Raw genomic sequence first — 14484 nt, forward strand, 5'->3', positions numbered from 1 at the left:
GAAGTCTTCTTCGTGGTCTAAAGCATGGCCGGTGGCAGAAATCTCTGAATTTCTGTGGTGGATTTGTCCGACATTTCATATGCCGTGGCTTCATCCACGGTTGCCTGAAGGCTCAGCTCTTTTCGTACCATCAAGCATCGCTGAAGTCTGAGGTCTTTGATACCACAGACCAGCTGTTCTAACAGGGCCCCATCCAGCACAGGAAAGTCACAGTGCAGGGCCACTGTTCTGAGGGAAGCCATGTAATCGCTCACAGATTCCCCTTCTCTCTGGGTCCTCTGCCTAAACGCATAACGTCTGGCTATGTGCGAGGGAGTTGGAGAGTAATGATTTTTAAGTTTCTCCAAAAGAGTTTCCCAAGGCATCGAATGGACGGATTGAGGGGCTGCTAAAGACCTGGCTGTTCCAAACACCTCGTGGCCACATGTGCTGAGAAAATATCCTCTTTTACGGCCACTGGACAAACCGGTGAAGTCGTATGCCTCCAGGAAGCACTTGAACCACTCGAGGTAGGCGTCCCATGTTTCAGTGGCCGGGCTGAATGCTGGTAGATTAGCCATCCTTAGAAGGACGGAACTTGAGGAATTAGCCTTGGAGCGACTTCTCGTCGCCTGTGACTTGAGGCAGCTCTCATTAGTGACTTCGCTTTTCCTTTACCTCAGTCCTGATCCCACCTTCGTCGCCAGTGTTCTGTAGGGAGAACGAGGCAGACAGGAACTGAGGCAAGGCTGGTTGAAGCTAACACAACCTTTATTAACAGTATAACACGGCAAAATGTAAGGCAAACCTCGACTCGGCAAACAACAGCATTTGACAGCTGACAGCCCTTTTTATACCAGAGCTGTCAGACGCTGAACCAATAGAATGGCTGCATTCTCCCGCCAGCTGGTTGCTTGCGTCTCAACCAATCAGGGGCCGGCAATGAGTCAATGGCGTCGTAGCCTCGAGGACTTAACACAGACAGTGATTGAATAAGTATCGAAGAAGGAGAATTCCAGCTTGAGCTTGACAGAAACAAACTCAGGGAATACCTACTGACTTTAAACAATATTGCCAGACATATATCATTTCTTTACTCAATAATTTTCTAATAATAGCTTCTGAAAATTCTGTGGATATGGTACCTCTTAGCTTTTAACAAAGTATCTCAATAATATCTAATTTGGCATTCTGATTAGGAAGCTATAAACTACCTAAATGTGGGATAGATCGGTCATTTATTAGGTAATTGAACAGATATCTGAAAAAAATCATATTCAAAGAATGCTCATCAATGGCTCCTCATCAAACTGGAAGAAGAAATTTAGTGGGATACCATAGAAGCCATGGTGATACAGGGGTTAAAATGCAGGCTACTTCAGCTGACTGCCAGGAGTTTATTTATTTATTTATTTCTTAGATTTTTAGACCGCCCCTCTCCCAAAAAGGGACTCGTTTAATTCCTTTGTTCCCGATCTACTCAAAGTTGACTCAACCTTCTATTCTTCCTAGGTTGATAGAATGAGGACCCAGATTGTTGACTGTAAACTGCTTAGAGAGGGATGTAAATCACTCTGAAGCAGTATATAAGTATAAATGCTATTGGTATGCCATAGGATTTCCTAGGAACAATGCTTTTCAATATTTTCATTAATGATTTGGCTTAAAGGTTTGCACAACAAATTTGCAGACCCAAAATTGAATAGCATCATTTAAACTCTAGAAAACAAAAAGAAAATTCAAAATTATCTTTACATGTCACAGAAGTAAGATGAAAATAACGTTTCTCTATGGGCTATCTGGAATTGAGAGCAACCTGTCAATGAACTAATTGAGATAGAATCCTAAGCTTCAATACAAAGACGAGATTGCAGATATATTTGAACTTATCCATGCACCTTTTGGCTAAGCATGAAGAGTTCTGCTCTAAAATAGTAAGAGATGGGCCAAAACCACAGCCAGTCTCTCATACTGTATTACAAAATTAGAATATAAATATTAAAAGACACAATAGATAGGTCAACAATGCAATTCAATCTGCAAAGTTAGATAGGAAAATTCTATCTAACTTTGGGGTGTCAAAGTCGTGGCACGTGGGCCAGATGCCCCTGCCCAGTTTAGCAAAGGGGGGGGAGTCCCGATATGTCACGTGACTCTGCCATGACGATGCAAGTTTGACATCCCTGCCTTAGCTCAATTAATAAAAAAAGGTTATTTAAAGCTCTAGTTACAGTATATTCTGTCTCTTGCCAAAATTCCTCAAATATTGTCAACTTCCCAGGAGAGGGTTGTGTTAATGCAGGACCCTGGCCATGGAAACCTATGAACACAGTTGTATGAGCAGAGTCTTTCTTTCTGTACACTTCACAAGATGTTGTTGTGGGTAAAATATCTGAAATGCCCCAAATACCAAAACAGAGATCCTTTTGATACAAAATTATGTGGAACCCTAACAGATCTATCTGAGCAAGTATGTAAAGGAGAATTAAAATGTTTGCATTGACTTCAGAAAAGTAAGATCAGTGAGATTCCCTAATTCCTTTCCAATTACAATAGATATTAATTAGTTTCATATTAAAGAAAGTCTATCTGTGATCAGGAATTTTAGCTTATTTGCATTAAAAAGTTTAGAATTAAGTTTTTATTTTCTCATTATTGCATTATTTTAATGGGCTGAAGGTGCCTGAAACTAATTTACAATATTTAATATAAGTAAAGCAGAACCTTTCCAGATGTGTAAAATTGCAGCTCATTTCTTAATTTTAATGGTATTTCTCTGGATAGTTAAGGAAAATCTTTCCTGGAACAATCTGATCTATCAAAGACAAACAAAGTGTGGGGAAAATATTTCTCCCAACTAAGTGGAAGTGCTTTTTCTAATTTGTCTTGTCCAGTTTGAGATGATTGCCTTTTTCTTACAGTCCCAATGACAGAGTTTGTGCTACTCAAGAGAGTTTCCTGCCTTTTTGGAAAGCCTGTTCAGATCCACAATTGTTGAGGAAGACTGGTAGCCTTTTCTACAAGCAGATCTAAATGAAAAGAAACTGTGTTTCTTACATATCTACTTCAACAAAATAAACTCAGTTCAGAATAAACTTTTCGACCCAGTTCACATTCTATTAAATGGCTTAATGTTGGCTTGGAGTAACAACAACAACAACAACAAGGGTTAATCTGAATAATTCTGAAGTTTTGAGATTCTGTGCTGTAATAATCCAATTGTATTTACTATATATTTTCTAGAATTTTTAATTTTAGACCTTTGATTTTCTTCAGTTATTAGCTAACAACTGGACTTGTACTTTCTGTCTTCTTTCCATCTCTTTTTTTTAATATCAATTTTTAGCATGTTTTTTCTGGATGCCAGTTTATACGAGTCAAGCACAAAGATACAAGACTATTAGTAATGCGATAATTAATGTTAACACCAAAGCAATATAAAATAAAATATTTTTAAAAATAAATTTATGTTTTAGGAAATCAGGCTAATTTAATAAGTAAATGAAGTCAATTTGCATGCATTTCTGAGCTGATCTACCAATCTACATTTCACAGCCCTGCATTATTTTATGGGGAAAAAAAACTTGGAATTACATCTGTTAAACTAGAGCCAAGATACTATCTTGTATTTTATAACTATGTATATAGGAAGTAGGAACGATGTGATCTAAGCTGCTTCTGCTATTACTACCATGTAAATTCCACTGGACAAGTTTGTGAAAACATGAAAGCTGATGTCATTTTCCTTTGAACATAAACAAAACTCAGCAAGAGTGTGATCCGTTTTTCTGAAGAAAAACTGAAAAAACAAAACTTTGAGAGAGCTAGACATTCCTCTACAAGGTCATAGTTAATAAAACATTTGGAAAACGACATGACACAATTTAGGTTTAAAGGTTCACTTAACTTTGTTTTAGTGTTTTGAATCTGACAAGCTCACATTGTCAAAAGATGTTTAAATTGTTTTGTGTTTTGACAATTGATCTGCCAGAATAATTTTTAAGGAGCTTTCTTTTTTTTTCTTTTTTGTTTCAGTTAAAATTAAAATCCATGCTGCCTAATCCTTGGAGTCAATCTGTAATTAAGGGGATTTCAAGAGAGACCATGCACTGCATTAATTATAAAATTCAATATCTGTTTAATACTGTAACAAAAAAATGAATTCCAGGCAACACACCAAAATACGATCATTTCTATATTTGGGTGAGAATGTATTCCACTCCCATTTCTAGAAAAAAACAGGCACTCAATGCTTACAGTCATTGGTTTTCATATTCTGATATTTCAGCAGCCTAGAACTAAGCTGGTAATCATATCCAAATCATATCCAAACTCTAAAGAGTTCAGGGATGTAAACTTGTGGCCCTCTAGATAGTACTGAACTACTACTTTAAATATATCTTACCACTAATTTTGCTGGCTAGGGGTAGGAGGAATTGTAGCTTAGTAACATTTGGAGGGCCGAAATTCACTGGAAATACCATGGATTTAAATTTGGACTTCTGCATACAAAGTATGCCCTGGGCTTCTAATCTCTGTTTCTCAGAGGAAGACAATATATGTTATATACAAGGGTTTTTGGAAATTGTAATTTTCTCGATAAGAAAGTATATAAAAAATAATATATATTTTTTTACCAAATAATGCATCTTACAATTTGTGTAGAAATATTTGTGTTTTGCAAAAACTCGTTCTGTTTTTTTCCCCCCACTTCCAATTTTGCTTTGTGAATTGGTTCTGGCTAAACACACATCTGCAGACACACATGTCTGTGCGGACACACATATTCATATTTGTGTCTCTATGAACTGGTACTGACTATACACAGATGTGCCTATATTTCATTTTAAAGATCAAAACTTTTAAAAATGTTATATTCAATTTGCAGTTGGTTTGCAGAGATTCTTCAATTTTTAATTTATTTATTTTTTTGATTACCAGCGGAATAAAGCTTCAATCGTACACTTACATGTATTTCATAGATGGAAATAAATTCCACCGAGACCCATGGAGCTTTATTTTTGAGCAGACATGGACCTACTTGTGCTATCAATCTATTGTACTTAGAAATCTCAACATAGGTGCTTTGTGAATTGGGGTTTTCTTAATTGTCATCTTGATTTTGCATGGCGAAGGGACTAGGATTACCTGAAAGTGTCTTGATGGACAGCTTTTAGGAAAGGGGTGTTTGTTCAGTTAATTCTACTTCTACACTGAGATGTGTTAGTTTATCTTTCAGGTGAACATTCTACATGCTTTTTTCATTTGCATTTTTTTTGTCTAATGAAGGGTAAAAGTTGAAACTGTTAAGAGAATATTCAAAGCACTGAAATTGAACTCTTTCCTCTTATCCTCATAAGAGGAAAGAACGTTTCTCAGCTTATTGCTTCCTATTGAATAATTCATTTCTGTATAAGTACAATAAAATAAAAGTACACTCAAGGACTGAGCAATCAGGTTCTGCAAGGATGACACATCCTAATATAGCCTCTGCTGATATCTCCAAGTATTTGCTCTGTTTTAATATCTTCCACACAATGGATCTGCATTCTACTTGTCTTGCTGTGAGTAGTCATGTTTGGTATTGTGCTTAATCTTTGTGAAAGAATCTGGAATCTGAAGAGATCCATAGTTTATACTAGGTGCCCACTGTCCTTCCTGTTCCTTCCCAATTATGTCTGAAATCACTGAAATCACCTGCAGTAATGGAGCACAAACCCTAAGAGACTTTACATCTTAAGACTCTCACTTAAACAATTAAGAATAGGGGAGAAAAATGCTACTTTGATGTTCATATAGCTGTAGACAATAGAAACCTATCCCACTTATGGATTACAAAGAATATGAGGGTATAACCATAAGGGAATAGGAACATTTTTAGGCATGTTTATGCAGTGGCTAGGTGCAAGTGGGGAAAGGATTCTGGAAATGCCTAGAAATAGCTTCAAATACCAAGGAATATATTGAAGCAAATAACTCTGGATTGGACTCTCACTTGGCTGCCAACACTTAGCAGTCCAACAGAGCAATAATGTTGATTCAAATAGCAATTGCCAGCAGTATTTATTTTCAATAGTTTCAACACAGTTCAAAGCTACTGACAATAAAAACCAACTGATTTTGTCCCCGTCTGGTATTTTTTGTGCTATGGACATACAGTATATAACATCTTCAATTAAAACTATTACCAATAGCCTTTGGTTAGTGGTAGTAATTGGGACCAGAATTTCTGTTGCTAAGTGATGCTATAGTAAAGTACAATTGTCATCGCTTAGTGATGGCAATCCCAGGACTTGTATTTGCCATTGTTAAGCAAGGACTGAAGGTCATTAAGTGAGTCACAGGCAGGGAAGATGTGGTGCGAGGTGTGGCATGAGCATGACGGGGCTGGGGCTGGCTGCTGCCAGGGCGGAGGCTGCACGGTCCCTGCAGAACCTGGTTGCATGAGTGACTGCTTACCAGCGCATCTTTCTCTGTGGACCTCCCCTTTGTTTGTGCAGGACTCTGCAATTGTGACAGCCAGTGATAAGCACTCAGCTTGTGACCAAGTGACCACAGGGTTGCTGGGATAGCTAAAACTTTAAGTACCATTCATTCACCACCATCGTAACCTGGAATGGTTGCTGAAAGAGAGGCCATTAAATGAACACTACCTTTGCCCCTTTCTGCAATACACCTGTGTTCAGATTTGAATTTGTCAGATTCAGCCCTGCCACTTAGGCAAATGAAGAATAAATGGAAGCAAATTCCCTGGACGTTCACTCTTGCAGCAAGATGCTTGAGACTGCTGAGCATAAAGAGGTGGAGGAGGCAAAAAATATTTTGGGCCAGTATGTCTGTTATTCAACCATTTAAAATCTCTGCAGCGCTGTGACTGGAAAACTATGGTTGATGAACTTCCACTTACCATCAACTTTTAACATCACAGGCACCCTTACAAAGTGCACCCTAGTTTGAATTACAGCAAACTTACTAGAATGTTGACATCTTAGAAAATAGTTGTAGTGTATATTTGAACTATACCTGAGGTTTCTAAATCTTCAGGCAACACGGGACTTGTCTTCTTTCATTACTCATCCTCTTGTTACTTCTGAATCCATGGGTGGTCATGGGGGAAGACAAAAGCCAAACTGGGAAAGTGATATCACAAAGCAGTGATATCACTGCTTTGTATGTGTATCTTGGCATTGCAGGCCTTCTCCATAAGGAAAGTGACCTGCGTTGTAATATCACAACAATGTTTCATCATTGTGACAAAACCTCCAGATTTTATAGATGCCTCTTTCTCTTTCTCCTTTAGCTATCCTTCAAAGTATATCAACATGCTGCAGATATCCACACATTTAGCACAAATAAATACAGGGTGAAAGTCTTCATGTTATGAGATTGTACTTTGGCTTCAGTGCAAGTCAAGGCCTAGTGGAACAAGGTCTGGACTTGTGTAAAAATCCAACCAAAATACAACTGTGTGTGGAAAGGCTTCCTTCCTGCACTGAATGTGCGTGTTATGCGTGTGTGTATCCAAAAAGCTGTTATCATTTAAGGAACTTTGATTAAAGTCAGTTGATCTGGGACTATTTGTGATGATATCCATGATTTAGTAATGTCTGACTCTTATGTTTCTTCATTTCCTACTTTTTCTCTAGTATACTAGAGGAAGAGCCAACAGCTTTAAAACTAGCTGTATTATCTATAATGTCTGAATTTGGAGAATTGTGGTTTGTTCAGCTGTGACCTGAATCTTACTTTGTAATTAAGCTAGAATGATAATTCCATGCCTTACTCCAGGATATCAAGCTCATGTCATCACGGTGCAGTGGTGGGTTGCAGGCCTGGAGCATTGGGTAGCATTCTGGTACGGTGCTCCGGAGGGCCCACCTGCGTGCCCGTTGTCCTTACCTGTCTTTAAACTCTTCGGCTCTTCCGCTTCCGTTCACGGCGCATACAGCACCTGTGCGACACTCTGCTGAGCAGCTGGAGTGTCACGGAGGTTCACGGAGGCGTCGCTGGAGGGTAGGACACATGCGCGCACTGCGTGTGTGTGCATGCATGTGCGCATGTGCATTCATGTGGAGGACGCTGGGCCCACCACTGTCACGGCGGCATCACGTTACATTGCCCCCCTTTGCTAAACCAGATGTGGGCGTGGCCAGCACATGACACATCTGACCCGCAGGCTGGGAGTTTGACAGCCCTGCCTTATGGTAATTCAAAAGCAAATAAACCACATTGCTGCTTAGATTTAGTACAATTTCAGCCCATTGTTTAGGGAGAATTTCTTAAAACTTAAAATAATATTGTGATTTTTTCCCCTTTTAATTATAGTTTAATAAACCACAGATTCATCAGTTTAGTAGCAAAAATCTGGTAGTTCATTTCAAAGTAAAAACATTGGCTGGACTTTGCCACATAGAATAAAACAACTTCCCATTATTCATAAACAGGCCATAAGTCAACAAGCAGGAAATTAATCTGCCATAACAGAGAAGACATTACATGGTGATATCAAGCAACTTGATACCAGCTGTTTAGGATTTTAAAAGTCAAATTATATCTAAATATAAACATTGATAAGTATTATGAATGTTATTTTTGTTCAAATCCATACAGCTTTAGATTTTTTGGTACCAAGTTATTTACTTTATATAGCTCACTCTTGCTCCCTTTGTATTCTAATAGTTTTTCAACTTTCCAGTGGAAAACAGTTGTAAATTCTGGGAGACATCTTAAATTATATAATTATGACAGTGTATAAATGAAACCTATTAATGGAGAGCCACAGGATAAGATTTGCCTAGCTAACTTTGCTTTCAGAATTTGGCGGACAAGTTAGGGTTGTGTGAATTAGAATTTGGTTTTGTGATATGCAACGAAAGGAGATTTGGTAAATGCAAATACGTGATATCTGCCTTGTCAAGGAGTTTGAAGCTTTGGAAATACATTAAGGCCTCCCCTTTTACTGACACACCCTGCGTAGAAAAAAAAAAACCTCATTCATGACATTTACAAATTTCAAGGCATACAACACACAAGAGCTGAACTTTATCAGGTAGAGGGGCTCAGGTGCCATTTATTTTAAAAACCCATACCTTCAAAATATTTATATAAAACTAGCCCCACCTATGTCTCCTCAGTGTCTACTGGAGACTGAAAGTAGATTCTATTAACTTGGAATGGTATTTCAGATAAGAAGGTCAGAGATCGGTCAGAAAAAAACCTTTGCTATTTAGAGCTTCCTATGTCTTACCTTTGGGGTAAAGAGTTTCAGAAACCACTTACAGCATTTTTTGTACAGGACAAACAACAATGTATCATTATGCGCTCGAGGTAAATAAAGAAATTTAAATTAATTGCTATTTATTTCAATCATTTCTCAATATTTCCTAACTATTATCTAACAGGGTTTTTCTCAGTTCTGTAACACATGAAGGGCAGCGTTTCCACTGTATTTTCCACTAAAACCAAGAACATTTTTCTAGGCTTATCCTAAACCATCTATACTTCACCAATGTCTGCCTGAAATGAGGAAAGTCCCCTCTTTTTTCCCATTGCATATTTAGCAATCTCTTTGAATCCTCTCTGTTAGTCTGTTACCCAGTCCCTGTAATTTCAATAAATCCTCAGTTGTATAGGTACTACAAATCCGAGAATTCCCTATCAGTGCTGAGATATCTGTGGCTCTCCAGATATATGGGATCGCAGATCAATATTAGCCCAGCTAATATTGTCAATTACTAAGCTAGCTAGGAGTCATGAGTTGCAATTATAACATGTAGTTGCTTTGTGAGATGGGTAGCTATGTAGTTAGAGATAGTTAAATAAGAATCTGAAAGGAATCTGACCAAATAAGGCTACGATAGGTAACATTGTGATCTTATAAAGCAACTAGATTTTCCAAGCTTATTCAAAAGAAACTTTTACTAGCTACAACCTCAGCTTGTATTGCTTCATTTAACTGACATACTATCTTGGTCATCATCAGCCTTTTAATATTATTTTGGAATAAATGATTAAAAAATGGGTGACCAATATATATTTATATTGAGTTCTGTTGCTCTGATTGTCTATAAATTTAAATTAGATACATGTGGCCTTTTTTGAAACATACAACCAAAGCTAAGTAGGAACAATACTAAAACCTTACTACAATATGTGATTTTCTTGTCTTTATGAATAAAGAAGTTAATGCTCTGTACTGTATTTCCTCCCTTCAGGCCTAATGTTTTGCTAAGATTAACACCACTCTTTCATATAATCTGTTTTGGTTTCAGAAATACGTTTTTCTTGATAAAATCCTTTCCTTAACCACAAGATCCATTCAATAAGAAGCTAAACCATATGTACTGTACTTTCAATTTTAAGTGAAACAGACATTTAGACAGTTAGTATTAATAATTCTAAGGAGTAAATAGTACTATTCCTAAAAAGAAGCACCACGCAAGTAACGGCTGAGTCATAATCCCACTGTGGATGGCTTTCTCCTCTTGAAAGTTAAAAAAAATAAAATAGGCCAATTGGCTTAATAGTTTATTTGTGTTACTTGTGTAAAATGTGTGTCAGAAACACATGGTTTTCAGAAGCAACAATAGTTTGAACAATCAATGTAAGCAAAATCTGTTTGTTCCTATTGTAAATAATCTTCAATTTATTTATATTGTGTTAAAAACTGCCCTGAGAATTTTTAAAATCCTAACCAGTCTGTATTGTAATAATTATAAACATAGCTATTAGACTTACATATACCTACCATTGCTGAAAAAATGAACATAATATTTTTCAAAGAACTACAAATCTTGCACATGGAAGAAATACTACAGAGATCAACAGTATGATGTTAATTATTTTAGTTTAGCCAGACTGCAAGTTGCCACATTTATTGCAAAATGTTTTAGCACTAATAAAACAAAATATTTTTCAAACTGTAGGTTCAAATATGGGTCTTTTAAACTGTAGAAAAAACATTTGCCCACATTGTTAAATGACTATAAATTCAAATATATTAATATATAGAATTAAATTAAAATTTTAAATGAAAAAAATGAATTGGATGAGTTGTAATGATACTCATGCCACCATAGGTTTAAAATATCTAAATGTAAGCAACATGGAAAAAGGCTAGATCAATGTAACAAATACAGTTTTATAACGTTAAAAAGTGAGCCGTGATTTTGATAATGAAAGAATTAAAGCTACAAACAAATGAAACAGTTGGTGATGAACTACATTTTATCTGACAGCTGCCTAAATTTCCCTCTCATCTAAGTGGTTTTTGAACATTCCCATGACAACCAAGCAGACAGCAGATTTATCTCTGTTGCCTCATGAAAGTTGCCTGGGCTCAACTCTTAAGAGTAAGTCAGAAGAATAAGCTCAGCTTTATGAGTTGGTACAATCCATTTATTAATAAAGACACCTATTTCATATTTCAAAAATAAAACAGAGGTAACACTATATTTACCTCTAAAACCTAAAGCAAGTATGCTAGTCTACTGAAAACAAAGTTAAACAGAAGAAATAGATAGGAATAGAGGTAAAAATTATAGGCCTATTGACAATGATTTATTTTTTTTTGTTTTGCTTTCTTTATACTTGTTAAGATGAATTAAGAATTCCCTCTTTCGGTCTTTTAAAAAGAAAATGTAAAATATTGGGACTGAAAAGTCTCTGAAAATTTTTAGATCCTGCTTTTCCTCCTAAGGATTCCCAAGGTTAACTACAAACAAGCACCAACTTCCTCTAATATGTAAAATAAAAACTGGTTACAAGAATATTTTAAGATACTAAAGTGAAAACTCTATTTAGAAACTTCATCCTAAAAACGAAGGCTTTTACCAACTTCCTTGATAGCATTAATGAAGAAGTAAGATACATCTCTTGCTCCATCTCCTTTTTTACACAGCTCCTCCCTTTTATCTTTTCAATAAGATTTGTTTTTAACCTGGGACTGGGAAGAGGAAAACATCAACTACCTATTTGCAAACATCAGTATCGACAATGTGGTTACTAATACAATAAGTAAATAATTTTATTAATACGTCATATAATATTTGGGCCATGGAGAGCAGATAGATACTTTTTAAAAACACAGTCACTACTCGACAAACAAGAGGAGTTTCTCTCCAAATATGGTAGATCTGCAATTCTGCTTGCTATAAAGAATTTGTATCAATTTAATGTTTGCTAGGACAAATAGCTGGTCAAAATTTGAAAAAAATATTGCTTTGTCTTCTTGCATTCACACATGCTGTCATAGAGAGAGAGAGGGAGAGAGAGAGAAAGCACAAAATAATACCATAACAGAAGGGTGCTGTATCTGTGTTTAAAGAAGAGGTTGTTGGCAAACAGCACAGCTCACTTCTGCTGAAATGTACACAACTGATCTATGCAGCAGAGAAAGCTGGCACCCAGGGCTTACAACCTTAATTTGCCTGCTAGAAGGAATGGAGATTTACCTTCAGAGCACGTTCTTGATTGTTTTTAGCAGTCAGATGTCTAGGGTTGTTTGTAGAAGTCTGGTTCTGCTCTTTCATATGATGAAGCTCCTGCTCCAGCCGTTTGCACTGCAACGAGGAAAGAATCCCATTAAGTAAAGGAAACGGCGAGTATATGTGTGTGTACATACACATAATGATATACACTCATTCATTCTAAGGAATATTGCACTGAATCAGATTTCCAATAATTATTGGCCATTCTCTTGCTGGACAGTTTTGCAATCAAGGAAGGATAAAATGGAAGTGTAATGCTTACTGCAGTGCAAAATGTTAGAAGAACAACATGTAAATTAATGGGATAATTTGTTGTCCATGATAGAAGGAAGACACATTTTACAATATCAGTATATGCATAGAAAATATATCCATTGTAAAATTTAAAAAATTGGAAAGACATACTGTTATGTGTAGCATATTAAAATAAAACGAAACAAAACAAAACAGATTCTATGCATTACACAAACTGTCTCATGCCATTTAAGATGGCAACTATAAAGAGCATGCACCAAGAAATTCAACAGTTAAGACAAAGTGTAAGATATTGGATACATTCAGCCATCTAATTGAAATCCAATTTCTGGGTATCCTCCTGAATGAAAAGAATGATGGGGTTGAAATTGTCACCTGGGAGGCCCTGATGACTTTCTGATCCTCTGCTCTGCAGATCTGGTGGTGGTGTAAACAGCCACTGTGTAGGACAGATAGGCAGAACACTAGCAGAATACATCCATGAACACCAAGTAGCAGATAGAAGACACGATGAAACTTCTTAAATTCACAACACATGGGCAGACTAAATCACATTTTCATCTGGGAAACTGTGACCAAGCTAAAACCAAAAAATGCAAGGATTTTTTGGAAATTTGGCAACCAGGCAATCAGCATCAATAGATATAAAGAGATAAACTACATTTACACAATTCAAAAGAGAGAATAAAAACTTAAGAAGGAAACAAAAAGATCAGAACACATCCTTTCCAGCAACTAACACCCAGATAAGCAGAGATTAACACAGACAAACAATCAAGAAGTAAACAATACCCTAATCAAGGAAATACCAAGGAGAGAACCATACTCCCTCAATACTGACAAGGCAGGCTATTGTACTGAATATAAACAAGGAGTAACACCTCCCCTGCCCATTCACTAGCAGGAATGATGTTACCTAGCTAGGTAATTAAACATCTGCAAGCAAACAACCAAGCTTAGAGAATACCAAAGACTTCACTGTTCAACCCTGAGCAATTGCACTCGGTGTTGTAAACTGCACCCAGTTTTATGTACATGTGTGCAACTTCATTTCATTTTCTTTCCAATGAATATTTTCTGTGAAAAGTTTTACATAACTCTACAAATAGTTGCTATACATGTCACTCTAAGCATTGTGAGGGAAGTCATCCATTAAAAAGTTATGATTGGTTGCTCAAGAAACAGAATATAGATTATTTAAACAGGCCTAGCTTCCCCATTATGATGCTTGATTAATGCAAACAGAATTGGTAGCTTCTTCTTTTGACTGTGGTTTGTTTATAGCAGGGGTTGGCAACCAAAAACATTCAAAGAGCCACAAAGGTCCTAACCCGAAGCTCCCTGTTCAATTCTGGAGAGACCGGCAGTCTGGTCCCCCCACACCATAGAGTCTCTTCCTACTGTGGCATCCTTTTTCCTCTACCTGTCCTAACCAAAAGCCCTATCAATTGTGGAACTGACCGGAAAATCCACCCCTTACCATAGAGTCTCCTCGTGGCAAGCCAACTGGAAGCTCCTCTCAAAATTGTGGCACTGACCAGTGACAGGGAGCCACAGCAGAGGGATGAAAGAGTCACATACGGCTCTAGAGCTGCAAGTTGCTCACCCCTGGTTTATAGTAAACATTTCACCCAGGATGAACAGTATTTAGAATGAGTACTGTATGTATGCAGTTGGCTATTTTGCAGGGGGAGGGGAGTAGTTATAATCAGAATCAATCACATGTCCTGTATTTAGACCATATACTATGGGTAGTTGGTTT

At 37.0% G+C, this 14484-nt stretch overlaps 1 protein-coding gene across 2 annotated transcripts in view; it reads right to left on the reverse strand.

Annotated features, from left to right (window-relative positions):
* Window positions 1-14484, reverse strand: part of MIPOL1 (mirror-image polydactyly 1) — a 215445-nt gene that overhangs the window by 82382 nt on the left and 118579 nt on the right. For both annotated transcript variants that reach the window (XM_081968555.1, XM_081968556.1), the window contains exon 9: window positions 12432-12539. In XM_081968555.1, the coding sequence (XP_081824681.1) occupies window positions 12432-12539 (108 nt within the window). The remainder of the gene's footprint in view (window positions 1-12431; window positions 12540-14484) is intronic.

The sequence above is a fragment of the Natrix helvetica genome (assembly GCF_964273705.1).
Source record: "Natrix helvetica genome assembly, chromosome: 1".
NCBI classification, from domain to species: Eukaryota; Metazoa; Chordata; class Lepidosauria; order Squamata; family Natricidae; genus Natrix; species Natrix helvetica.